Below are 27,460 nucleotides of genomic sequence, written 5' to 3' on the forward strand. Positions count from 1 at the left end.
TGTACTATGCTAGGTGAAATAAGTCAGACAGAGAAAGGCAAATACCATATGATTTCACTTATATGTGGAATCTAAAAAACACAACAAACAAAACAAAACTCATAGATACAGAATGATGGTCAGCAGAGGGTAGAAAGGTCAGGGGGTGGGTGTTATGGGTGAAGATCAATATGTACATACTTGCAGTTATAAATAAATCATGGGGATGTAATATACAGCATGGTGACTATAGCCAGTAATATTGCATTGTAAATTTGAAAGTTCTGAGAATGTAAATCTTAAAAGTTCTTATTACGAGGGGAAAAAAAAACAATTGATAACTTTGTGTGGTAACAAATGGTAACAAGACTTATTGTGATGATCACTTCACAGTGTATACAAATGTCAAATCATTATGTTGTACACCAGAAACTAATATAATATTGTATGTTCAACACTTCATTAAAATTTTTTTTTTTTTTTTTTTGCGGTGCGCAGGCCTCTCACTGTTGTGGCCTCTCCCGTTGCGGAGCACAGGCTCCGGACGCGCAGGCTCAGCGGCCATGGCTCACGGGCCCAGCCGCTCTGCGGCATGTGGGATCTTCCCAGACCGGGGCACGAACCCGCGTCCCCTGCATTGGCAGGCGGACTCTCAACCACTGCGCCACCAGGGAAGCCCCATTAAAAATATTTTTAAAAAAGAAAAAGGGGGAGATATACAAATTTTTTTTAAGAAAGAAAGAAACCTTGGCATATCAGGAGTGGCAGAAGCAAAAGCATAAGCAGTTCTTCTCTGGAATGTTTAATCATAGGCCTACAACTTGCACACTTGGAGGCAGGTATTGAGAACTTCATAGCCATTCTTTTTTCCTCCTTTCTGTTTTTACTTCCCCACTCAAAAGACATTTTTCTTTTCCCCCTACAGAGAGAAAAGTTTGTGACGAGATTGAAGATATTGAGTGTGGCTTTTGAGTTAAAATTTAGACCTGTACTGTCCATTTGTGGTAGTCAGTAACCACATGTACTTTCAAGCACTTGAAATGCAGCAAATCAAAATGATGTACGTGTAAAAAAATTAATACCAGATTTTAAAGACAGTGTGGAAAAAGAGAATGTAAAACATTTCAGTGTTAATGTTTAATATTGATTACATGTTGAGATAATAATGTTTCAGATTCATTGGGTTAAATTAAATATGTTATTAAAATTAATTTCCCCTATTTCTTTTTACTCTTTTAATGTGGCTACACAAAATTTTTACATTACATATGTGGCTTGCATTTGTGACTTGTGTTGTACTTCTTTTGGACAGCATTGATTCTAGACCAATACTTCAGCCACATCACCCAGCCTAGCTCTGAATTATGGCCCCTTAACTAATTTCAGGACTCTCTCTACCCAGAGAGGGCTAAAATTTGCCCAATATATATATTTTTGGATCCTGTACACCTCCCTACTCCTGCTTGAAGGAGTATTTGGCAATTTACTGGACAGGTAGGGCACATAAAAGAAAATAAGTCAAGTTTGCTCAATTAGAGGTGAGGACAGATGGTCTTGTTGGATGGGGTGGGAATACTAGGCCCAGAGGCAATGGATTTGCTGAGGATATTCTGTGAAGCAATTTTAAGGAAGTTCAGCAAAGTTCAAATTTTTCCCATTTTGACTGTCTCAGGCGTTTTGGTTTTGATTGAAATATCAACTACTTCCAAGATAATTGTGCATTTTTCAGTGCCCCTGTCTCACCTAGTCACAGTCTGTGTGGTTTACCTTCAGAGACTGTCAAAGCCTTAGTGAGTCCAGCCCCATTAGGGACTGGTAGGGGCTGGGATGGTAGGCTGTCAGTCTCTGAGCCTTGGGAGCTAAACTCCTTCTGTGTTTAGTTGGTTGCAGCCAAAAAGATAAAAGTAGCTGATGAAAATTGTTTCAAAGGAAGTGGACTTGTGTGTGTGTGTTATTAAAGAAGTTTCTGTTTAAATTGTTTTCAATTGGAAATTCTCTTTTAATGAGTATATGAGAAGAAAAATCACATTTTTCAATTAATTTACAATATAATCAAAGACTAACAGTTGGTTCAAAGGTATATATTATAATCAGATACTATAGTTACTTGGTCTATGAAATTTCAATTAGGAATTTATAACCATTCAGAGAAATAATTAAGAATATTTAAGAAATGGCTTCTAATATTTATTTACTTCAACTTTTTAATTAAAAAGATCATTTAAAATATGCAACCCATAAATTTTAATTTTTCCTGGATTGGAGTTGTACGTGAAGGTTGCTTGTCCCCAGGCCATCATACCCACCAAGTCTTTCAAGTTGTGCCTTAATACTTCTTCATATCAATATTTACAATGTAAATACCAGGGCAATAAGTCATCCTTTGATAAGGCATAGTACAGTACTAAAAACTCAGGTGTAGTTTTATGTCATTCTGCTAATTTTGAAGCCACTTTCTTCTTAGACCAGAAAAGCTTTTCATATGTTAATTGATTGGTCTTTATTTGGCATTTGAACAGAGGAGACAATGTTGACTAAGTAAACATTCTCAGCATCTTTGTCTTCTATTCACTGGGAGGAATCTTTATCTGTTCCCTGCCTTCATGTCTGCAGGGACCTCAGATCAGTCTGCTATATCTTAATTTGATCTTATTTTCCAGGTCATCAATTCAGTTTTTCTGTGCCTCACAGGCTTGGTATTCTTACTAATAATGGTGTCTGTCCATTGTTATCTAGATGTCCTCATTTTCCTCTCAGTCTTTTGTAGTTTAGAACAGATCTTTCTGATTCTATTCAAAACAGTTTCTGTGGCTTTTAAATAATATTTGCTCAATTTTTAAGTAAATTTAACACAGCTTTCTTGAGAAGTCAAATGTGACTCGTTTATATCAAATATGGTACCTTTTAGACCAAGTGTTTAAAAGCAACTTGAACAAAGTGATATATGAAGAGTACTCAGGAATTGATTTTCCCTATACTGTGATAATAGTAATCTGATAAGACTGCCCAATTTAGCAAAAATAAAAATACAGCACACCTACTTAAATTCGAATTTCAGATAAACAAAAACGTAATTTTTTAATATAAACAAGTAAGTCCTATGCAATATTAAATCCCATGCAGTTGAACTGGGCATCCTATATTTAATCTGGGAACCCTAAAGCTGGGGCAAAGCACAGTAGTTTCTGACCCTTGTGGAATTATGAAATTTTAAGACAACTAAAGCTCACATTGTAGCTGAGCACATTGAATTGAATACATTTTCTTTATAGGGCACTGATTTTTGTAGTAGTTGCCCTACTTAAATCGTTCAGTAAAATGCAAACAAAAAGCTAACAAGTCAGGAGTTCTACTCATGAAATATTGTTGAGCCCTCCTCCCCTCCAATGTCATTCCCCCCGCCCCCCACAACTTTGCCCACATGGCCTTGATCTCCCTAGGGGTAATGGCATAGTGGTATTGCGATACCTGCGTTCAGGCTTAAAGCCAGAGCACTTTTTTTGCCTCTCTTAGCCCATCCCATCTCCATCTCTTTCCTTTTAGAAGTTGCAGGTATTCCTCTAGTGGCACAAGCAGAGATGTCCTCTTGACTGATACTCAGGGTCAGGGTGCTATATCTTTGTTGTTTAAAGAATCAAAATCCTTTCCCCTCTCTGTGGCTCTCAGATTTGCTACGTTTGTGACAGGTTTTCTGACTCATGCTATCACAGGTTGTCTGGCTTATGCTATCGTGTTTCAGGGCTGTGTTATTTACTATTGTGATTTTGAACACGTTATCACAGCTATAGCATGAAATACCAACTTGGAAGAGCGCTGCTTTCAGTGGTTCCTTAGATAATTGCAGCATTACATCATCTTCATAAAGCATTTCAGCCTATGCTAGGTTGAAGATAGATTTAGGTAAAATGTGTGCTTTCTGATGATCATGATAAATCTGTGTAAAGGCTTCTTTGATTCTTTTCTGTATATCAGGCAGTTAGCATTATGAACTAAAATGTGATAACTTGCTCCAAAGTTATCTCCAAGTATCCCCTGGCAAAGCAGGGTTTTGAACAATGAGACTATGTTTTTTGTGGGTGAAAATGTTAACCGTGGCATTGGCTGTGGCAGATAACATTCTGCCTTATGATGGTTTTTATAATCCTTGTCCCCAAGGAGCCTGCTCAAAGCATTTCACAAGGCAGATGTGAGTGACCAAGCACAGAAAATTTGCCCCAACCTAGCTTTCATTTGTGGCTCAGTGTGGGGCATGACCTACCCTTTACTTAACTAGAAACACAAGCTCTTCCTTTATTCTCTGCCTTTCTGCTTTGGTTGACCATTTTCTCCTTTCATAGAATCACTTATTCCACAAGTATTTTTGTTTAGCTCCTACTACATAGGGTACTACATGAGTTACTATAAGACACCATCTCTAGGAGCCAGGAGCTTAGTGGAGGTAAAATATGTCTCACCCCAAGGCAATATATAGTAAGTTTTATCTAAGTATATACAAGTTGGTATCATAAGAGCATAAAGGAAGAAGATACTCTTTTCACTTTGGATCATTAGGACCTTACCATGGAAGAAGTCTGATATGAGCCTTTATAAATGGACAGGATTTCAGTAGGGGAAAATGTGGGAAGTAGGGTCATCCAAGACAGAGGAGAGTGTACAAAAACATTAAAATTTGAAAGAACAGTGAAACTTCGTGGAATGGGATGTGATTCAGATGGAATGGATAAGGATTTTTTTCTATTTGAGGATAGCAGGTGGGACCATACTGTAGATGGATTTGAATGCTACCCAGGAGCAAAACATTGCTTTATCACTAAAATATGTAAAATAGATAAACAACAAGGAGCTACTGTCCTTGCACAGGGGACTATGTTCAATATCTATTAATAACCTATAATAGAAAATAACCTGAAAAAGAATATATATATATTTGTATAACTGAATCACTTTGCTATATGCCTGAAACTAATACAACATTGTAAATCAACTATACTTCAATTAAAAAAACTATGTATTACCAAAAATAATAGTAAAACATTTGTGATACTATAGAAAAATAACAGCAGCAACAACAAAACAGTGTTTTAGGTAGATTAACCTGAAAGTACTGTGCAGACTGATTGAAAGAGAGAAAATCTCTGGGACGATTTAGAGGCCATTGAAAGAGCCTAAGCCTAACGTGATAATATCCTGAACTATGGTGATGGTGCCAGAAAAGGACATATGTCCTAGCTGACCTAAATAATGCTTGGTTTCTCTAAGCAGTAATATTAGTTATTTTCATATTGTGAACTACTTATAAATTGTACCTATGTACCATCTGTATCTTCCTTTGATTTAATATGGTATTAAGACTAATAAAGAACCTGAACCTATTAAGTACTATAATCCAGAAGTACAATGAATAGGAAAAAATTTCCTGATTCTTACCTAACCTTGATCTCAATCTACTACTTGAAGCTTTTTTTTTTTTTGCGGTACGCGAGCCTCTCACTACTGTGGTCTCTCCCGTTGCGGAGCACAGGCTCCGGACACGCAGGCTCAGCAGCCATGGCTCACGGGTCCAGCCGCTCCGCAGCATGTGGGATCTTCCCGGACCGGGGCACGAACCCGTGTTCCCTGCATTGGCAGGCGGACTCTTAACCACTGCACCACCAGGGAAGCCCCTACTTCAAGCTATTTTATTGAGAAAGAGTTAACATGTACACCATGAAAGATACTTCAGATTTCTAAAAAATCATATTTAATGTAATTTGCTTCTAGCAGTGTTTTAAACACGTTAATTCTGTGATTCATCTCTCTCACTTTTAAAGTAAAAAGACTAATTTTTAAAAAAATACAGCACTTGAGTGTGTCTTTATCTTTTATGGCTTTTCATATAAAATGACGTCAAATTCAGTGAGAAAACTCCAAACAGCTTTTTGTAATGATGAGTTTTGGCAATTCCAATAGTGGTAGAATTTCTAATTTCTATTTTAAGATAGAGATCCATTTTGATTTTTTGTAGTTTATATAATATCTGTAATTATTTTCATGTGTCTTCTTTGGTATTAGGAGCAAGAAGATTTTGGTATGAATTTTGCTGTGAAATTTTGATTTGGAAATCTATGACTCCTTGTCATCATCTTTGGTTTTGGTGCAAATTATTTCCTTTTGTCGCTGTTCTTGACTAAATAAGGTTAGAACAGAATTGAAAACTCAAAGTAAAAATTATAAAACTTGAGTCTCTTCATTGTAGGGAATACATACATATTTCCCATGCCTGCTTCACTTATTCTGATTTATTCAGCACCCATTTATGAAGCACATACTAAAGTCTCAGGCTGCAAGGAAAACAAAGATAAATAAGAACTGATTGTAGTCTACCTGGGGGTAGCAATCAAGTGGGGATATTCAGACACGGGTACCAGTTAATTAAAAAAGCAGAGTAGAAGACCAAAGGACAAATTGATTAAGAGAGGAAAAGGGAGAAGACTCCTAGAATAACTCTTTGTATGTCAGCTCAGACATGGAAGTTCACTCTGCTGAGAATCAGAATATAGGAAATTCTGAATTGAATTTTTGACTTGTTAAGTTTTAGATGTGGAGTGATAGGTCTGTTAGACCAGTAGTTCCCAAATAATTTGTGGACTTTTACTCAAGGCTGCATAGATCTTTGTTAAAAATACAGATTGCCTGGAAGTACTATAGAGAATTTGGTAGATTAAATCTAGGTGAAATCTGGGTTCAGAAATAAATTTTCAGATGATTCTGATAATCAGTAAGGTTTGGCATCTACTTTAGTAAAGATCTAGGAGAGAGAAGACAGATGGTGGTTGAAGTTACAGGAGTGGATGTGATTTCCTGGGGAGAGCATGAAGAGCGAGCACAGAACAATGCTAAGGATGTAACACCATCAGATAAGGAGTAGGCAGAGGAGGAATCAGCAAAGAAGCTAAAAAAGGAATATTCTGTGTCAAGGAGCTGGAATATATTTACCTAGATCCTCTAAGTCTTAGAATAGTAATGCTCATTTCTGAGTCCATATAGAGAAAAACAGTGCAGAATAAAAATCTTTAGGTTTCTACTCATTATTTGGCTTTATTCCAAAAAGGATTAATCAGATTTCAAATGTGCCCTCTTGCAAAAAGATTGCTACTACTTCCAGAGAAGTCTGTTGGAGAAACAGAAATTGACCCTCTTGGTTAGAGAATTATGAACAAAGTAGAGTATCAGAAAAGAAAGTTGAAATATTGTAAAACAAAAAATACCTTATTGTACACTTTCTGTATTAAATTAGAATATTTAATTTATTGAAATGACCTTTATAATTGAGAACTAGAACTATTATAGTCTCTCAGGAACAAATCCTTCTGTTCTTAGCCCTTCCTATTTCTTCTGTTATTGTTCTTGTGGTGATCAGTGCATCTCCTACTCCTATGTGAGTAAAAACTTATATTAATGGAAACATGTACTGTTACAAAAAGGAGTGAAATGACAATTTTATGTAACGTGACTTGATATAAAAATTAATTGGATTTTTCAAAACCCACATCCCAGTATAGAGTAACTTCATTGATCCTAAAGGATTTTTAAAATATACATATTATTGACATTTACTTGGGGGTGTAGTTATTGTTTACTTACACTCACTCTCCTTTGAGGTTTCAGATGATCCTTTATGCAAGTTAATTAGAGGGTCATATCAGCAGTTGTGTGACCTACTTTTAATTTAATGGTCTTTACTGATTACATATAGATTTTTGAGGAGCTCATTGAACAGATGGCCAATGGTCAATAGTGGTCCAACATTTTTAACGTTTGAGGTTCTACATTAAAAGGTCATCTGAATTAACATGGTATTGGAGGACTATTTTATTGTGAATAGTATTTTGTCAAAGACAGATGAAAAGGCAGGCAATGATACATATCTTTGAATAGAGAAAATTTACTGGTGGGAATACCACAATGAAAAACTTCATATTTGTTGATGGCCAACTTGTTAGAATTTAAACAATTTCAAAGTTAGAGAGGGAGCATAGTCCACACAAGATTGCCCTTACTTCTAACACTAGTTGTGTCAAGTTGTTACCAAAATCACCCTCAGGTTCAGTAATTCACTAGAAGCACTCCTGGAACTCAATGAAAGCTGTAATACTCATGGTGACATTGTATTACAGCTGCAGGATACAGATTAATGCTTGCCAGGGGATGACGCACATTGGACAGAGTCCAGGAGAAGTACCAAGCATGGCTCTTCCTTTGTCCTTTCCCCACGGAGTCATGGACAATGTAGCTTTCCTGACATCAGTGTGTGACGATATGCGTGGAGTATTGCCAGATAGGGAAGCTCACTTGAGTCTTGTCCAGAGTTTTCACAGGGGCTTATTCATGTACTGCTCACATGACTAACCTTTAGTCTCCAGCCTCTCCATAGGTAGAGCTAATACTGCATGCCCCGAAGCCCCATGGTAAGTCACATTGTTAGGCTGTTGAGTGGTCAAGACCCACATGCAAACAAAGACCTCCTATTACACTTGCAAGGGCCTAGAGATCACCTCCTAGAAGCCAATGGCAAAGGCCAGTTCTCTTTTTGGGTAAGGCTGATTCTTCACTACACACAATTCTTTCAGATAACAAAAGCAGATGAGGCCCAACTGAAACAATAGTTCACAAATCTGTGACTGCAAAGACCATGGCAGATGAAATGACTCCTTGTTGTCTGCAGGATTAAAACGTCTTCATTCAAGATTACATTTCCATATTCTAGATCCCACTCAACTTGCCCTTTATAAATTTCCTTCTATAGTCAATTAGAATCATATTTCCTGGGCATGCCAAGTGCTTCCCTGCTTTGGAGCCTCTGCTCACACCACACTTGTATTCTCTTGAGATCTTTCAATTTTGTTGAGCCCATCTTGTCTACAGTGCTCAGCCCAGGCCCCATCTCCTGCGGAAGCCCACTTTCACCACTTGAACCTTTCGATAGTCACTTTCTTTACTGAATTCCTGTAGCTAACGTTACTCATATATCATTTATTTGGCTGTTAGCATATGGTTCCTTCCATTGATATTTTGTCTTTACAAGTAGATCTTAACCTCTTGCAAGTTAGGAACATTATGGACTATATCTCATGCCTTTTTGATCCTGTAGATCCTAGTACAATGTCTTGCACATGGTAAGTGTTAGATAAATTTTTGAATAGTAAGCTTTCATACAGACAGGTGCAACTAGGAACACATTGTTCAAATATAAGAGCTAAAACATCTTGTAAAAATAATCTAATTTATACTAACAAATTTCTGAGGTAACCATGTTAATCCAAGAGAGTGTCAGAGTTATTTTTAGCAATTCATTGAAGGCATCTGCAAACATAAAGGTCAGCAAAATGCTGGAAAATGTCCAGAGAAGTATTGCCATACTGCTCCCACCTCAGGGCTTTTGCACATGCTTTCCGAACCTTTGCCTATAATGCTTTTTCTCTAAATATTTGAACACTAACTGAGAGAAGCAAACCCACTCTACCTGAAATATCGTTCTATTCCTCACTATATCTTTATCATTTTATTTTTTTATAGTACGTTTCACTAACCAATATTATATACATGCTTTTTATGTCTTTTTCCTCAACTACTAGAACATAAAGTCCATAGGGGAGGGACATTGGCTTGCTAACAATTATATCCTCTGCACCTAAAATAGTGTCTGATTCTTAGTAGGTACTCTGAAAAGTATGTGTTGAATACGTGAACAAATTTGAACTATGCAGCAAATAGAAAGCTTAATTTTTTATGTACACTCAATTTTTATGTCATTCAATTCAAGAAGGTTAATTGAGCTCAAAGAGTTTCAAACAGAAGCATCTAAAATGATTGAAGGAATGGTAGAATGTTTTATAAATTATTAAAAAATATTCAACCTATAAAAGCGGTAACTAGTGTATACATGGCCAAAGTTAATAAAATTATAAAATGTAATGATTAGGCAAAAATAGGCATGTTTATCAAATGCTGGTTATCAGAAGCATTCTTTAAAGTTTTGTGGAAAAAATGAAAGAGTGTTATTTTTACACAATGGTTAGTAAATATGTAGCACTTAAATTTTTAATTTATTTTAAAAGGGTTTAAAGAGCTGTTTTGATAAAAATTATAATTAATAATTTTAAAATAATGCAAAATCAGAAATACATCTAACTTTGGAAAATAATAGCAGGGAGTTCAGTTATTCTGCTTCATTTTAACAGGAGTTGCAGAGTTTATCATTGCCTGTTGATATGAGTTTCCAAGACTGTCAAGTACCCCAGTTGAACCTTTATTTTGGGAGAATGAGTGGTCAGCAACCCTGGGAATGAGGACATATCCAAATGTGGCTATAGATGCATTTGGAGTCTAACCCCACATATTCATCATTGAGAGGTGTCTGACCTAGATTCCATAGGATCTCTGGGAAATCCAGGCTGTGCTCATAGGCTGCAATGCTTCTTAGTCTTCTAGTTCCAAAGAATTGCTTTATTCTATTCACATACTTCCCACTGCAGTCCCAGCACTTACTTCAGGACTAAGGTATTCATCATGAATATTGACTGGTCTTATGAAGACACTACTTCCTCTCCTCTCTCTTCTCTTCCCCCCTGCCCTTTGTTCTCATTGTTGCTACTCCCCGCTAAGAGATTTCTTTCTAGGTGAAGGCAGAATATGGCTTATATTTTTGACCTTTGTGTCAGGCTTTGATTCTGAGACATTTGGCAGCACATATGTACAATGCCCAGGCAGCAGCTTGCTAACAATATGATTTGTCATTTATTTCTTTGCTTCCATATTACCCTGCTTATGCTGAGATTTGCCCCCCATATTCAAGGAATGAAGGCTGGCAATGATCCAACCTTTTTGTGTTACTGTTTCTAGCTCGTGATTTTAGTAGCATGTTTGAAACTAGAATGAACTTTTATGTTTTCTCCTTTCATCTCTGCCTCTTCGGATTTTTGGCAAACATCAAGGCAAATAAATCAGACCCACCACTGCAAACCCATCTGCTTTCAGGGACATGTAACTTGACTAGTTTGTGATGTTTTACCATAGATCTAGCTCCAACATAGAACTAAAGGAGGATCCCTGTGGAGTAAGAATAGCAGACACGTTTTAAGGTCAAGTTTTTTTAAAGCTCTGAATCATTTATCTGCTGACTGATTGTGGCTGCGCATGGTCTCCACTGGCATTTCTAATGACATTAACAAGTTGACATGATACTTACAAAGTTGAAATGATTTTATAGTAGATGAAAAGTGAAAATGCAGTTATAGTTTGGATTTGAAAATAGGCATTAATAAGAAAAGATGCTGTCATTGTTGTAAAAATGTAGCAAATCAGGGTACAGCCAAAGGAGTTTGTTTATTAGGACATTATTTTTATACTTCATCTGGTGCTAAGGTCACATGTAAAAACACTAATCCTCATTGAAATACCTTTCCAGTTGTTGACAGCCTAGAAATTGTTTCCTAAGAAATAATAAGGTATGGTCATCCAAACCTGTCTTCCTAATACTTGTTGACACTTCAATGCTGTATTCATTTCTTTCTCACAGCAAGTAAGTGATGATTCTCTTCAAATAGGAATTAAGAGGATTACAAAGATGTCAGGGTATATACATTATACTGGAAGAACAGCTCATGTAATACTCTTGATAACAGGCTATAAATTGTCTCCACTTAAAATGATCAAAAGTTAATCGAGATACTTATCATACCTCTTAGAGTTGGTTTTAAACTGATCTTCAACAAGCTGAATTATATCCTCTGTTGGGCCATGGATTTTATCACACTAGGGATTGATGTATTTTTTAAGATAAGTTTTGATTATGACTTAGCAGTTTGGAAATTAAAGAAAATCCTTGAAAGGTAAACTAAATAGAAATTTCATTTCTACGTGATGGTAGTGTCAGGGGTGTGTGTCTGGGTGGGTGATAAAACTCAACTTTAAAGACTTTCTTCTAAACCTCTCACTACTACTGCCTGCTTCTGGTCAGCTTTTATATGTGGCCCAACCTGATGGCTCCTTAGGCAGGATAGAAGGTGATCTCAAGGACTTTGCCCATAGTTACTTTCTTGATGGTAGTGGTACAGAAGGGAGCCATGAATTAGTGACAGTGGCATTTGTTCTGTCCCTAACCATGACTTCAACCCTTCTCTGATCCTCAGAAGCTGAATTCTAAAGTAATGAATGAAAATGGTAGCTGTTCTGACAAATTTAGCTTTTACCATACCCTGTCCTTCCCAGTGTTTTTTCTGGGTATATTTGTGTACATTTTCCTTTCTTGCATGAATATATGCAAGGCTGGGGCCAGAGTGTATATCAGTTGATGAAAACATCAATTTATCCAAATAATTGTTCACTTTTGCTTTTTTTCATGGATTAATAGAAACAAGGATAATTTCAGACACATAAGATACATGATATAAAATTCAGAAGAGGGTGTGTATGCATTAATGTATCATCATGCTGAAAGCTCAAAGGGTATTGGTTTCATAATCATAATGTTCATAATATCCAAAGAAAAACAGTGGTTTATTTCATTATTTAAAGTGTACAAATACAGATGGATATCTAAAATATACATTCACCAAAATTTTTAAACAATTAAATGTGCTTCTTAATTAAAATATCTAGGAATAAACCTACCTAAGGAGACAAAAGACCTGTATGCAGAAAATTATAAGACACTGATGAAAGAAATTAAAGATGATACAAATAGATGGAGAGATATACCATGTTCTTGGATTGGAAGAATCAACATTGTGAAAATGACTCTACTACCCAAAGCAATCTACAGATTCAATGCAATCCCTAGCAAGCTACCACTGGCATTTTTCACAGAACTAGAACAAAAAATTTCACAATTTGTATGGAAACACAAAAGACCCCGAATAGCCAAAGCAATCTTGAGAACGAAAAACGGAGCTGGAGGAATCATGCTCCCTGACTTCAGACTATACTACAAAGCTACAGTTATCAAGATAGTATGGTACTGGCACAAAAACAGAAATATAGATCAATGGAACAGGATAGAAAGCCCAGAGATAAACCCATGCACATATGGTCACCTTATCTTTGATAAAGGAGGCAGGAATGTCCAGTGGAGAAAGGACAGCCTCTTCAATAAGTGGTGCTGGGAAAACTGGACAGGTACATGTAAAAGTATGAGATTAGATCACTCCCTAACACCATACACAAAAATAAGCTCAAAATGGATTAAAGACCTAAATGTAAGGCCAGAAACCATCAAACTCTTAGAGGAAAACATAGGCAGAACACTCTATGACATAAATCACAGCAAGATCCTTTTTGACCCACCTCCTAGAGAAATGGAAACAAAAATAAACAAATGGGGCCTAATGAAACTTCAAAGCTTTTGCACAGCAAAGGAAACCATAACCAAGACCAAAAGACAACCCTCAGAATGGGAGAAAATATTTGCAAATGAAGCAACTGACAAAGGATTAATTTACAAGCAGCTCATGCAGCTCAGTAACAGCAACAACAAAAAAACCCAATCCAAAAATGGGCAGAAGACCTAAATAGATATTTCTCCAAAGAAGATATACAGATTGCCAACAAACACATGAAAGAATGCTCAACATCATTAATCATTAGAGAAATGCAAATCAAAACTACAAGATATCATCTCACACCAGTCAGAATGGCCATCATCAAAAAATCTAGAAACGATAAATGCTGGAGAGGGTGTGGAGAAGAGGGAACACTCTTGCACTGCTGGTGGGAATGTGAATTGGTACAGCCACTATGGAGAACAGTATGGAGGTTCCTTAAAAAACTACAAATAGAACTACCATACGACCCAGCAATCCCACTACTGGGCATATACCCTGAGAAAACCAAAATTCAAAAAGAGTCATGTACCAAAATGTTCATTGCAGCTCTATTTACAATAGCCGGGAGATGGAAACAACCTAAGTGTCCATCATCGTATGAATGGATAAAGAAGATGTGGCACAATGGAATATTACTCAGCCATAAAAAGAAACGAAATTGAACTATTTATAATGAGGTGGATGGACCTAGAGTCTGTCATACAGAGTGAAGTAAGTCAGAAAGAGAAAGACAAATACCATATGCTAACACATATATATGGAATTTAAGAAAAAAAAATGTCATGAAGAACCTAGGGGTAAGACAGGAATAAAGACACAGACCTATATGGGAACATATGTATAAGTATAATTGATTCACTTTGTTATAAAGCAGAAACTAACGCCATTGTAAAGTGATTATACTCCAATAAAGATGTAAAAAAAATAAAAGGTGAATAATAATTTTTATTTATTTATTTAATGAGTATTCAATTTATACTAGGCAGTGTGCTAAGCACTTTACACACGTTATCTTATTCTAAACAACATGAATTTGGTATTACCATCCCATTTTACAGATGAGGAAACTGAGTTTAATGAGATTAAATAACTTGTCTGAGATCCAATAGGTGTTAAGTGGAGTAGCCGGAAATCGAACCAATGAGTTTGTCTGGCTCCAGAGCCACTACACCACCATATTGGACTGAGAATCAGAATGGGAGACACATCTAATGGGAAGTAAATTGTGGGTGAAGTTGTGAGTCTCTATATATTGGTGAATTAGCTGTCCATGAAAGAGTGAATTCTTCCCTCTTCTCATTCTGAGGATAATTGTCAGGACTTAAGGAGAGTGCTTATGGGGACCTTCCAAGAAAATGACCTTGTATCAGTTTTGGTTGTGCTATAAAATGTTTTTAGCTATATTTTATAAAAGGTTTTCACATGAAACTTTTTAACTCCAGATATTTGGATGGTGAATTATTTGGCTTCTTTTTTGTCCTTTTCTGTTCATTTTATTTCTTGTAAAAGTTGACAGCTATCATTGGAATAAGTCTTTTAAAAAGAAAAAAGGAATGAATATTGAAGAGAAAAATGATTTTGTCTTCCTTTTACAACGTTAGGTTTAGTGACTCCCTGACTCAAATACTTTAATGATTGAGTGAGTAAATTGGGGGGATTAGATGTGGATTCCTGAATATATACTGTTCCTATTCTCAGCAGTATGGGTAATTGGGAGATGGTTAACTTTAGCTTTCGCTTTGAAAACACGATTATTTTCTCTATAGTGTGCCATTTCATTCATATTAGTCTATTTGTAAGACTCTAGTGTACCTCTTAATTTTCACTTATATGAAAGGGATCAGTGAATAATGTAGCAAAATAGCTTATTTAGTTAATAAAGTGAAGTTCCAGAAATTATTCCCTTAGCCAACTGAGAGCAATATGTAAGAAGAAAACTCTAGAAACACACATATGTAGAAAGCATTTAAAAGTAATCATAGGAAAGGAAAGTTTACTAAGTACAGAAAAGTTTATGATTTTTATTTTCATTTGATTTTACCCCTTTATTTTTTAAAACAAACAAGGAAGATTCAATTATTCATAGAAAAAAATTAATCAGTATTATACAAAGTTACTTCCTAGAAACTTTTGCTCAATTTCCCTTTTTCTGAATCAGGCTGTTGGTACCATTTAAACACAGCATGATGCCAGTAGAGTAGGCAGTTTCTAGGGAATATAGTCCAATGATTTCTCTCCCTCAACATCTCAAAAAGTGCAAAAAGAGATATCCTGTGAACCATTCAACATGTTTGCCCCTAAAATAGTTCAGCTTGGGAGGAGTAAAATTTTCATTGGTAATTTTCCAAATAGTTTGTAAGTGGAGACTTACTGTGTGGAAAGAGCACCCTTCTGTTGGAGAAAACCTGGGCAGTGAAAACTCATCTGCCTGGTACCAGATTCCCCTACTTAGATTCCATAACAGACCAGATAAACCATACATTTCTTAATATATCTCTTTATACATTACCTTTATATTTACCGTATTCTAAACCCCCTATCTCATCCCAGTTTTCTTTATCATTAGAAATTACATTTACCGTGATAAATATAAACTTTCTATGTATCCTTTTACTTAAGTTATGGTAATTTTTTGAAAGTTCCATTTTTATTTGGTTTTAGCATTCCATTCTGGTAAGCCATCAGAATTTTCTCTGGACTGATTTATAATATGTTTGATGTTTGCTAGCAAATTTGGAACTTTTCAGTTTTCATCCTTTCTCTGTGTGATATAAGATCTAATTACTACTCAGCATGATATAGCAGCTGAAATGAAAAAGGCAGCAAGAGAAGGCACTGGCTTAACTTAGAGCTAATCAACTACATCCTTCTTATGTACTTCTCAGCTAGAGAGAGAAAGAGAAATAGCATTATTAAAGTAACTCATGTATTAAAACTCATTTTTTTTCTTTGCTTGATTTTAACTGAAAGAGGGGATTTGTTCAAATCTTTATGGGAGCGAGACATTAAATAATACTTTTAATTTGCATTAGTAGTCATTGATGCTTCTTTAGTTGTGCAGAATGTTTTCATTATTGGGGTTGGTAGAAGTAGTCCCATCCCATTTTCTTGACATTTAAACAGATAAAAACATTTACAGAAGTAAAATAAAATCAAGTGAATGATTAATCATTTTTTATAAGGCTTAGAACTTTTGAACTTTTGGATCTTGAATCTGTCTGGAAAAACAAAAAACAAAAAAACTCTAGATTTATCTTTAAAGCATATGTCATTTTAATATGTTGGTTTGAGGGCTTTTTATTTTCTGAAGTGAGTAAGTTGGGTAATTACCCATTGGGAGGAAAGATTGATAATACTTTTTATTTTTTAAATGACTATGGTCTGAGTTTTCACATATCAGATTGTCAAAAATTAAAAAGTCAAATAATATTTGGTTTGGGGCAGGTGCGGAGAAACACATACTCTACAACTGTTTGGATTATGTGTTGGTACAATGCAAATGCATATTTATTGACCTAGCAATTCCACCTCTAGGAATATATCTTGAACATGTATGTATAAAAATGTTCCTAGTGATATTATTTGTGATATAAATAGAAAAAATGCAAAAAAAATCATTAATAAGAAAATATTAAATTATGATACGTCCATATCCAGGTGTGCCTCATTCTTTTTAATAGTTGCTATTAAAGAAAATAAAATACATTTGCATGTACTGATCAAGAATATTCTGTAAGTTATCCCATTAAGTGAAAAGAGCAGATAGTTTTCTTCTATTTGTGCTTCAAAAAGCAAAGGATGGAGAAGTGTGTATACAACTTCCCTCCCTCCCCTCCGCCTCACATAAACACACAGTCACAAGTCTGAAGATAGATGGATGAAAGGACACAAAAGAAATTGTTGATAGTATTTATCTCTGATGAATGGGACTATGGGTCTGGGATGGAAGGCAGGTTTTCTTTTTGTTCTTTTTTTTATGGAGAGGGCAGCATACTATTTTTGTGCTGTTTGAAATTTTTTGACATTAATTTTCATAATAAAGAAATTTAAAATTAATGACCAAGTCTACTTTTTTTTTTTTTAGGACTCAGCCCAGGAGAGTGTTATTACTCGAGATATTCATCGTACATTTCCTGCACATGATTACTTTAAAGATAGCGGAGGAGATGGCCAGGAATCTCTGTACAAGATCTGCAAGGTAGGACACTCCACCTTATTTTTTTCTAATTTATTATATAGGGCTATATTTTAGGAACCCATCTTAAAGATTTTTAGATTTGCACTGTGCCATGTTCTCTGCTTTATACTTATACTACCAGATCCTCAGTACTGAGTCCTGAGGGTGACTTTTGGGCTGCATGTTCTGTGCCTTCTTGTGGTGGAAGAGGTGTGGTATGACCTCAGTTTGGCTTTGATGCTAACAGGAAAGGAACAGAACGTCCTCTCAGGCTACTGTAGTAAAGGCTCAGAGGAGTCCTGATGACTCTGTTCATCTGACAAGGTAATGTGGCAGTTGTCTCTATTTTTTGACAGTAGGCAAGAGTAAGAAACAGTATGGCACCTGTTTTTGAATACTGGCAAGTTCTCTGATATTGTTGATGTATTCTGAGTTATGTCACATCATACATCTTTGTGCAGTTTTTATATCCCATTTTGAAATCTTTCTTCTCTCTCATTATTAGTAAATCTGAAAGAAAAACTGTTGCCTGACTTTCAGTACATATGAGTTGCTTGGATTAAAAAGGCTCTGTGTTTAATAGTGGAGAATAGCTATCAGATTATTAATTTCTCAAAGTTATATTAGAAATGAAGAATGACTTTTCAAATCATTATATATCGTTAACTTACATTGTCCATGCTAATCGAGACCAAAGACTCAAAATTGCAAAATTTCCATCAAATAAAGTTTTTCCCTTTATCCTCAAAGTTAAGATGCCCTGCAAAGTGTGATGGGTATACTCAACATTTGTCCTTACCTACCATTCCACTAGAGATTGCTGATGAATAGTGAACGACACCAAAAATCTTGTAATAATATGAAGAAAAAACAAACACCACGGCTAATTTTCAAGTTAGGTAGTAAGTTTCTGAATAATCAAATTTAACCTTTTATTAAGTAGCAAAGATTAGCCAGTAGGTAGTCAGAAATATACTCACATATCAGTATCATTTAATATTTACTGTTTTTTTTAAAATGGCACTTATAAAGTACTACCTGCATATGCTAACCAAGTAGGATTGACGTTTAATTCTGCAAATGGCACACTTTGCCTAAAATCCTTCTTTGTGCATGTTTGTGTTTTAGCCCTCTGCCTACTCCTGTCTTTCTTTTCTTTTTTTGAAAGCTTTGCTTATCTGCTGGTGCCTGACTTACGTCCTCCACTATGTGACAGAGGATGTCACAAGCCTGCATCTAACATTAATTCATTAATTTATTTTTGCTGTGTTGAGTCTTCGTTTCTGTGCGAGGGCTTTCTCTAGTTGTGGCAAGCGGGGGCCACTCTTCATCGCGGTGCGTGGGCCTCTCACTATCGCGGCCTCTCTTGTTGCGGAGCACAGGCTCCAGACGCGCAGGCTCAGTAGTTGTGGCTCACTGGTCTAGTTGCTCCACGGCATGTGGGATCCTCCCAGACCAGGGCTCGAACCCGTGTCCCCTGCATTAGCAGGCAGATTCTCAACCACTGTGCCACCAGGGAAGCCCTCCTGTCTTTCTTTTCTTTATTTTTTCTTTTCTCTTGATGTAGCCATTTTGGAGGATTATAAACGTACACACAGATCAGAAATCTGTTTTTATATGGATATATCATTTAGAGCTAGAAATGCATAACTAACAAAGTCTGAGAGTATACTAATTTCTAGAAGGTGATATGTCATCTAGTTTTTAAAATGACAAAAGCCATCAAACACCACAAAAAAATGTATAATATATTTATTATGTGCTTGTGAAAGGAAAACCTAATTATTAAAAAAAAATTTCTACCAGTTTTTTTTTTAAATTAATTAATTAATTTATTTATTTTTGGCTCTGTTGGGTCTTTGTTGGGCTTTCTCTAGTTGCGGTGAGCGGGGGCTACTCTTCATTGCAGTGCATGTGCTTCTCACTGCGTGGCTTCTCTTGTTGCGGAACACAGGCTCTAGGCGCACGGGCTTCAGTAGTTGCAGCACACGGGCTCAGTAGTTGTGGCTTGCGGGCCCTAGAGCACAGGCCCAGTAGTTGTGGCACACAGGCTTAGATGCTTCACAGCATGTGGGATCTTCCCGGAGCAGGGCTCGAACCCAAGTCCCCTGCACTAGCAGGTGGATTCTTAACCACTGCACCACCAGGGAAGCCCTCCACCAGTTTTAAAATTCTACAAGCTAATTAGTCTCTGGCTTGTGTAAGGAAGATATCAAAATTTATATAGTTTCTAAGTTATTTAGAAAGGTCTGGCTTATAGTATATGGAACAACATTTTTCTCCTAGCATTTAGTATATTTTCAGCCATTCAGTAACTTTTCTCTCAATTTTTCTCTAATTGATACTAGATACTTTTTTTCACATAGCTAAAACAGAAGGCTCTATGTGCTTGCAGCTTCTGCCTTACAGTTTTGCTCCATTGTAGTAAAAACAGTATTTGCTTCATTATGTAATATTTAGAGGGGAAATATCTGAAACACTACTAAACACAAAGATAAAAGTTAAATAGTTGGTACATTTAAGTAACTGATACCCCTTGCTTTCATATTGCAGATAATTCAACCTTGAATTCACTAGAAAGTATTTGTTATACATTCACACAGCTTGTGTAACCATTTAAAATTATCAATGTGTATTTTGTAACATGATCAAACAGTTTTAAATCTCTTTATGAGTAAAGAATATCATAAAAATATAGGACTAAGACATATTATAATTACTGAGTAGCTTAAATTGCACTAAATTTTATGGAAAACAAAAGAATCCCGTTAAAAACATTACAAAATTCAAGGTAGTAAATAAAAGTTGATAAGGCTTTTAATATTGTGCTAAAATATATACTACCTAAACATAACTTTATAATAGTCTTTGATAATGGAGGAGAGCAGAGATGAATATATCAGAAAATGTTGGAGAAACCAAAATTTGCTGGGTTCCTACCATGTGGACCTCTTGGTTTTTAATCGACACAATGCCTTCTCCTCTGGACCTACTATGATTTAGTAGTCTAGTCCTCATGCAAGGAAACCTCAGATGGTGGTGATAATCACAAAGAGGAGAGCCTACTTATGAGTAATTTAGAATTGAATATTCTTCTCAAGTTTGTACATCCACTTTCCTTTGCTTTTTGTATTCAATTTGAGCCATATGGCCTTTATCCTACCATGTATGACTTTTAAGGTCACTGAGTGTGGTCTACCTGTTCTATCATTTTTATTTCTAGAATAATATCTAACATCATGCCTCACATTCTTGGCAATAAAACTGAGTTTCCATTCTGGATACCTTGCACAAAACTGAAGAAACATTAATAAAACCTTGACCTTAAATCAGCCACTTTGTTATATAATGTATAAATACAGAAAGTTTTGCTTCTTCTTTACCAATTCTTATTCTTCTTTTTTCCTTAATTATTTTCTTGTCTTACTGCACTGACCAGAACCTCCATTATAGTGTTAAAATGAAGTATTGATAGTAGACATCCTTGTCTCACTCCTGATTGTAAATGAAATGCATTTAATGATTTACCACTAAGAATGGCGGTATTCACATCAGCAGCACACTTATAGAGTTCCTTTTAATACAGTACCTTCCATGTGTTATAGTAATTTTAAATTTACAGAGTATTTCCGTATATATTACCTCATTTATTTCTGACAACTCCTCATCAATGGAGCCTATTCTAGAAATGTAATATGCTGTGCTGTTAAATTGAGATAGAAATTTATTGAGAGAATTTCAGTTAGAATAAGTCCAGAAATCAACTCTGGTTTCAAGGATATAAGAGTCTGACTTTGGAGCTGAAAACTTTTCTGTGACTCTGGTGAAATGAGGAATGATCTGAACTGTCAGGTTAGAGGGAGGACTGTTAAAACTCTCTGTCATGTTTTAATGGCCCTGTCAATTTTAGTTTTTGCCTCTTAATATCTTTTTCAGAGTAGGAAGAAGTCAAAGTGGTTCAAAGATTCTTCTGTTGTCATAAATTTATGCGTGGAAGTAGAACTGAAAGTATAATAGGATTCATAGGATTCTGGAAATGAGATAGTTTTGACATCCCTCCCTCCTTCCCACCTTTCCTCCCTCCATTCCTCCCTCCCTCCCTCCCTCCTTTCTTTCCTGTTAGTTATGTCAATAACATATTTTAAAATAATGTTCTTTAAAGGATGAAAAATATACTACTCCTCCCCAAGTATCCTTAGGACTTTTCTAATTTACATATGATGTAAAATCTGGTTTTAGTTGGGAGACAGGTTGGCGTAGTTTAAAGGACTAAACATTAAGAGGTCTGGTTCTGGTCTTGATTCCTCCTCTAAGCAGATCTAAGACTTTGGGAAAATCACTTTTTAAAGTTCCTCCTCAGTAATCTTGTGGGGTGTGATAAGATTATTCTAATTACAATTTGTTATGATTTTAAGTGTTGTTTAAAATTTTTTTTCCCAAAATATAACATATTGAATGTAGAATTTAACAGTTAATTCCTGTGTTAGGTCTTAGCTCTGTTTATCAATACCAGGACTATAAAGGAATGTGATTTTACTTTGAAAACTTTACCTGGGTTTCTGTTATTATGTTTGGGAGTGTGTCTCATGCACACATGAAATGTAGTGCATTTAGTGATTTACTTCTAGATATACATTTCTTTATAAGACCTAAGACGAGTCAGTCATAGTAATTAGCTAAAACATTGTTCACAACAGAATAGACTCTTGTGCCATTTAATTTGAAGCATATTGCTTTTTCACATTTTCTGATTACAGCAACTGCTTTATATCAAAGAGGCTACAGCTGTGAACTGAATGGGAGGGGTTGAATATATTACAGAGAAATCAATACCTTTGTTCATCTGGGTTAATAATTTGATAGTATAATGGTTTGTAGAAGGACAAAAATAAACTTAACCCCTGTCGCAGCAAATATTTTTCTCAAAACAAGATTGGATTTAATATAAGAACTAAAGCATTTCAGGAGTTATTTTGATACCAAAGTAATGAGTGATCTGATGCTTGATTTTGAAGAATGTAAATGATCACCAACTCTTTTGAAATTAGATATAATCATACATTATTTATATTGTTTTCTAGATTTATGGGGGTATTTGTGATTATAAGGCTGAATTGTTTTTCATGGAGTCGACAGTACTCTCCATAGTTTTCTATCTATTTGACTACTCGTAATGCAACTCCCTTCCTTGGGGTTCCTGAATGATCCCTAGTTTTAATGACAGATTTTCTGAACACATTGTAGCCCCCTATTCTTTACTCTACATAGCCCAATTTTACCAACAGCTTGAGCAACCTGTGGGACTCCTCCTACTATGTCCTTGGAACCTGATTGGCCCCAGAATGAGGGCTCTTTGGTGTGGAATGACAGGCATTCCTGGATCAAAATGCACCAAAAGGATTTAGTTTAGAGCGGTACCTAGGGGGAATCAGGCAGCCTTTGGAGAATCAAGCAGATCTTTTCTGTTTTCTGTGTACCTCCTCTCTCACCCTTGGGTTGCTGGTGTGCTTCTTTGAATTACAGTAACCTTCTAAGGCAGATCCAAACGGGGGGCTACTGAGGAGTCCTTTGAGCCCCTGGGGCTGCTCTGCTTTGCCAGCACTTCCTAATGAACAGTGAATTAAGTGGTTTCAGAAGACCTTGAGGGATAGCAGAGTATTCTCAAACAAATTAATTTCCTTAAGGAAAAATTAATTCTTTCAGGCCATACAGGAAGGCTTGGAGTACCTTCCTAATATTCAGATGATAATTGACATCATCACGACAGTAACAGTGGGAACTTGTGAAGCACTGTGGTTTAGAAAGCATTTCTGTACATGTTGTTATTTGATCCCCATTGGTCCTCCCTAAGGCAGGAAGAATTTCCTGCATTTTATAGATGAACTCCAGAGAAACTAAATTATCGGCCTAAAATTATATAGCCACTAAATGGCAGAGACTAATTTGAACCCAGATCTGCTAGCTTAAAATTCTGTAATATTTCTACAATACTATTGTGATTGTACATGTGTGATGAAGAAGAGAAGTTATGATTTATTAAATACTTCCTGAATACCAGAAACTATGCTGAGCACTTTTACACATATCGTGTTATGTATTTTGACAGTTATCCTGGAAATAAAAACTATATTTCTGTTCTTGTACTTAGGGTAAATTCTCAGGAAGGTTAAAAGCATTTACTCTTATCACATGGATAAGAAATTTTGAAACTAGTATTCCATTCTAGGCAGGTCTGTCGAACTGCAGTGTCCATGTTCTTTGTACTATGGTGGCTTTTCTTAGTGTTAGAGGGACAATATTTAAACTGCAAGTGAATCTTAGCATCATTATCGCAAGTGAAATCCAGTGAGGTAGAAAATATTTTTCTGTCAGGCTAAAAATTAAATGTGAAGAAGAAAATGATCTTATATGTTTATGCATATCAATGTCATAATAATAAGGAGAAAATCAGGGACACCAATGGGGTCTTCACCAAAGAACTTGGAGTTACTCAGGCTCCTAGTCAAGGTAAATGTTTTGATTATTTTCTTCCTGGTACAGCGAGTACAAGATTAGTCAGAAGATAGTACAAGAACATGCTTTAGGGGGCCCACAAAAGAAAAATAAATTCATCTTTAATAATTTCATCTAGAATTTTATAATCTGAAGTTCTAGAAAGAAGTTATGTTAATTTCAGCATGCAACTTTTGATTCCTTTTTCAAAAAATCTTCAGATTATTTGAACTACATATGGGGAATGGGCACCATAATCTCTTCAGTGCTTAGGGCCTTTAAAGGTTTTAATGAGACCCTAGGGACTTCTAATAGTAATAAATAGAAATTGGATATCAGACTTAAAAAATGTGGCTTTTTCTTGTAGCTGGTTATAAGAAGGCAGAGTCTTCATTTTTTCCCCCAGTTTTATTGAGAAATAAATTGACATACATCAGTGTATAAATTTAAGGTGTACTTAAAATTTTTTTTCAACATGGCTTGACTTACATATATTGTAAAATGATTACCGCAGAAAGTTTAGTGAACATCCATCTTCTCATGTAGATAAAATAAAGAGAAAAGAAATTATTTTTCTCCTTGTCATGAGAGCTCTTGGGATCTACTCTCTTAACAACTTTCCTACATGTCACACAGCAGTGTTAACTGTAGTCATCATGTTGTACATCCTTACTACTTATTTACCTTATAACTGGAAGCTTGTACCTTTTAACACCTTCCTCCACTTTCCCCTCCCTCCACCCCCACCTTTGGTAGTCTGGTAATCACAAATCTGATCTCTTTTTCTTTGAGTTTGGTGTTGTGGTTTTGTTTTATTTTGTTTGATTCCACATACGAGTGAGATCATACAGTATTTGACTTTCTCTGTCTTACTTATTTCATTTAGCATAATACCTTCAAGGTTCATCCATGTTAGGCCTTCATCTTTATAAAGAATAGTATCCTTAAAAATCACTTTAGGTCTCATTGTTACCATTAAAAATTTTTAGTAAGTCTAACATTTAATACACACATAGTAGAGTGTACAAATATTGAGGCTATAATTCAGTGAATTCTTACCCAGTGAACACTGCTGTGTAAGCTCTAGGACAAAGATAAAGAATTTTGCCAGCACTCTGGAAGCCTCCCTTATTTTCTCTGCTAGTAATTACTTCCCCCAAAGGTAAACAGCATTCTGACATCTATTACCATATATTAGTATTGCCTCGTTTTGAACTTTATTTTTTCCTTGTAGTTTTATTGAGGTGTAATTGACATACCACACTCTATATGTTTAAGGCGTACAGCCTAATATTTGGCCTACATACATCATGAAATGATTACCACAATAAGTTTAGTGAACATCTGTCATCTCATACAGATACAACATTAAAGAGATAGAAAAAGGTTTTTTTTTTCTTGTGATGAGCACTCTCAGGATTTACTCTCTTAGCAGCTTTCATGTATAACATACTGCCTTTATCTAGTTCCCTCTCCTCACCCCCTGCCTCTTGGTAACTACCAATCTGATCCTAATTTGTTTGTTTTTAAAGTATAATTGACCTGCAACACTATGTTAGTTCCGGTTACACAGCATAGTGATTTGGTACTACTGTATATTTCAAAGTGATCATCATGATAAGTCTAGTTACCATCTGTCACCAGATGAAAATATTACATAATTATTGACTATATTTCCCATATTGTACATGTCATACGTGTGACCTCTTTTGGATCTTTAAAAAATTGACTTTCACAAAATGTATCTTGTTGTGTATAGTTTCTTTTGTTCCCATTGTCTATGAGGTTTAACCATGTTATTGTACATGGCAGGAATTCATTGTTTTCATTGCTGCATAATATTCCACGGCAAGACTATATCACAATATATTACCCATTCTACTCTTGGTGGGCATTTGGGGTTGTTTTCAGTTATGAATAATGCTGGTATGTGTACACTTCTATTAATAATGTTTTTGTGCACACATGTATGCATGTCTGTTAGATATCTACTAGGAATAGAATTTCTGGGTCAAAGGATATGGGCATGTTCACCTTTGGTAGATATTGCCAAATAAGTTTTCAAAGTTTAACCATTTACATTTCAAATAGCAGTGTTTAAGAATTCCAGGGCTTCCCTGGTGGCGCAGTGGTTGGGAGTCCGCCTGCCGATGCGGGGGACATGCGTTCGTGCCCCAGTCTGGGAAGATCCCATGTGCCGCAGAGAGGCTGGGCCCGTGAGCCATGGCCGCTGGGCCTGCGCGTCCGGAGCCTGTGCTCTGCAGTGCGACAGGCCACAGCAGTGAGAGGCCCGCGTACCGCAAAAAAAAAAAAGAATTCCAGTTGCTCTGGATTTTCACCAAAACCTGATAAATTTTAAGCATTTTGGTGGATGTGTAGTTGTTATCTCATTGTGGTTCACATGCATTTCCCTTATGACTGTCGAGGATCAGCATCTTTTCACATGCTTGTTGTCCATTAGGATATCCTCTGTCATGACAAACCTGTTTCTCTTTTGCTTATTTTAACAACTGGGTTTTCTCTTATTGCTTTGTAGGAGATTTTTTTGTATATCCTGGGTATGAATCCTTTTTTAGATTTATGTATTGCAAATGTTTTCTCTATGGCTTGCTTTTTTACTCTATTAATGGTATCTTTTGATAAACAGAAGCTATTAATTTTAAAGAGGCCAGATTTATTAATCTTTCCTTTTGTGGTTAGTGTTACTGTGTCCTGCTTAAGAAATATTTGCCTAGCCCAAAGTCAAAATATTCTCTGATGTAATCTAGAAATGTGATTCTTTTGCTTTTTACATTGAGGGTTATGATCCATCTACAATTGATTTTTGTATAAAGCAGAAGTCAAGGTTTATTTTCTTTCCATATGTATTTCTAATTGGTCCAGCATTGTTTTTAAACAATCATTCTTTCTCCATTGTATTGCTGTAGCATCTCTGTTATAAATCAGGTCCATGTATACATGGGTCTGTAGCTGGACCATTCTTTTTTTTTTTCCATAATTCTGGCTTTCTTTTTAATTTCTTTTTTGTTGAATATATTTGACATATTATGTAAATTTAAGGTTTTACAACATGTTAACTTGTTACATTTATATATTTTAATGTGATTGCTGTTGTATTGGTATTTAGCACCTCTATTAAATTACATAATTATCCTATCTTTTTAGTGGATGGGATAATTAAGTTGTAGTCTCAACATCTTTGATGATTATAGTACAGTATTGTCTGTTTTCATTATACTGTACATTAGATCTACATGTCTTATTTACAACTCATTGCAAGTTTGTACCCCTAAGGAACATCAATCTTATCTCCCCGCTGCACACCACATCCTCTGGTAATCACCACTTTACTCTCTGTTTTTCTAGGAGTTTGACTTTTTTAGATTCTACAGATAAGTGATATAAAATAGCAGTTGTCCTTCTCTGTCTGACTTATCTTGCTTAGCATAAT

At 35.8% G+C, this 27,460-nt stretch overlaps 1 protein-coding gene across 8 annotated transcripts in view; it reads left to right on the forward strand.

The window, feature by feature from the left end:
* RABGAP1L (RAB GTPase activating protein 1 like) overlaps window positions 1–27,460 on the forward strand; it is a 705,589-nt gene that overhangs the window by 393,642 nt on the left and 284,487 nt on the right. For all 8 annotated transcript variants that reach the window (XR_004351208.1, XR_004351209.1, XR_004351206.1 and 5 more), the window contains one exon: window positions 17,425–17,538. Coding sequence is in view for 4 of the 8 variants with exons in the window: in XM_032641784.1 (XP_032497675.1) it covers window positions 17,425–17,538 (114 nt within the window). In the remaining 4 variants the exon portion in view is untranslated. The remainder of the gene's footprint in view (window positions 1–17,424; window positions 17,539–27,460) is intronic.

The sequence above is a fragment of the Phocoena sinus genome, chromosome 1 (genome assembly GCF_008692025.1).
Source record: "Phocoena sinus isolate mPhoSin1 chromosome 1, mPhoSin1.pri, whole genome shotgun sequence".
In the NCBI taxonomy this organism is placed as follows: Eukaryota; Metazoa; Chordata; class Mammalia; order Artiodactyla; family Phocoenidae; genus Phocoena; species Phocoena sinus.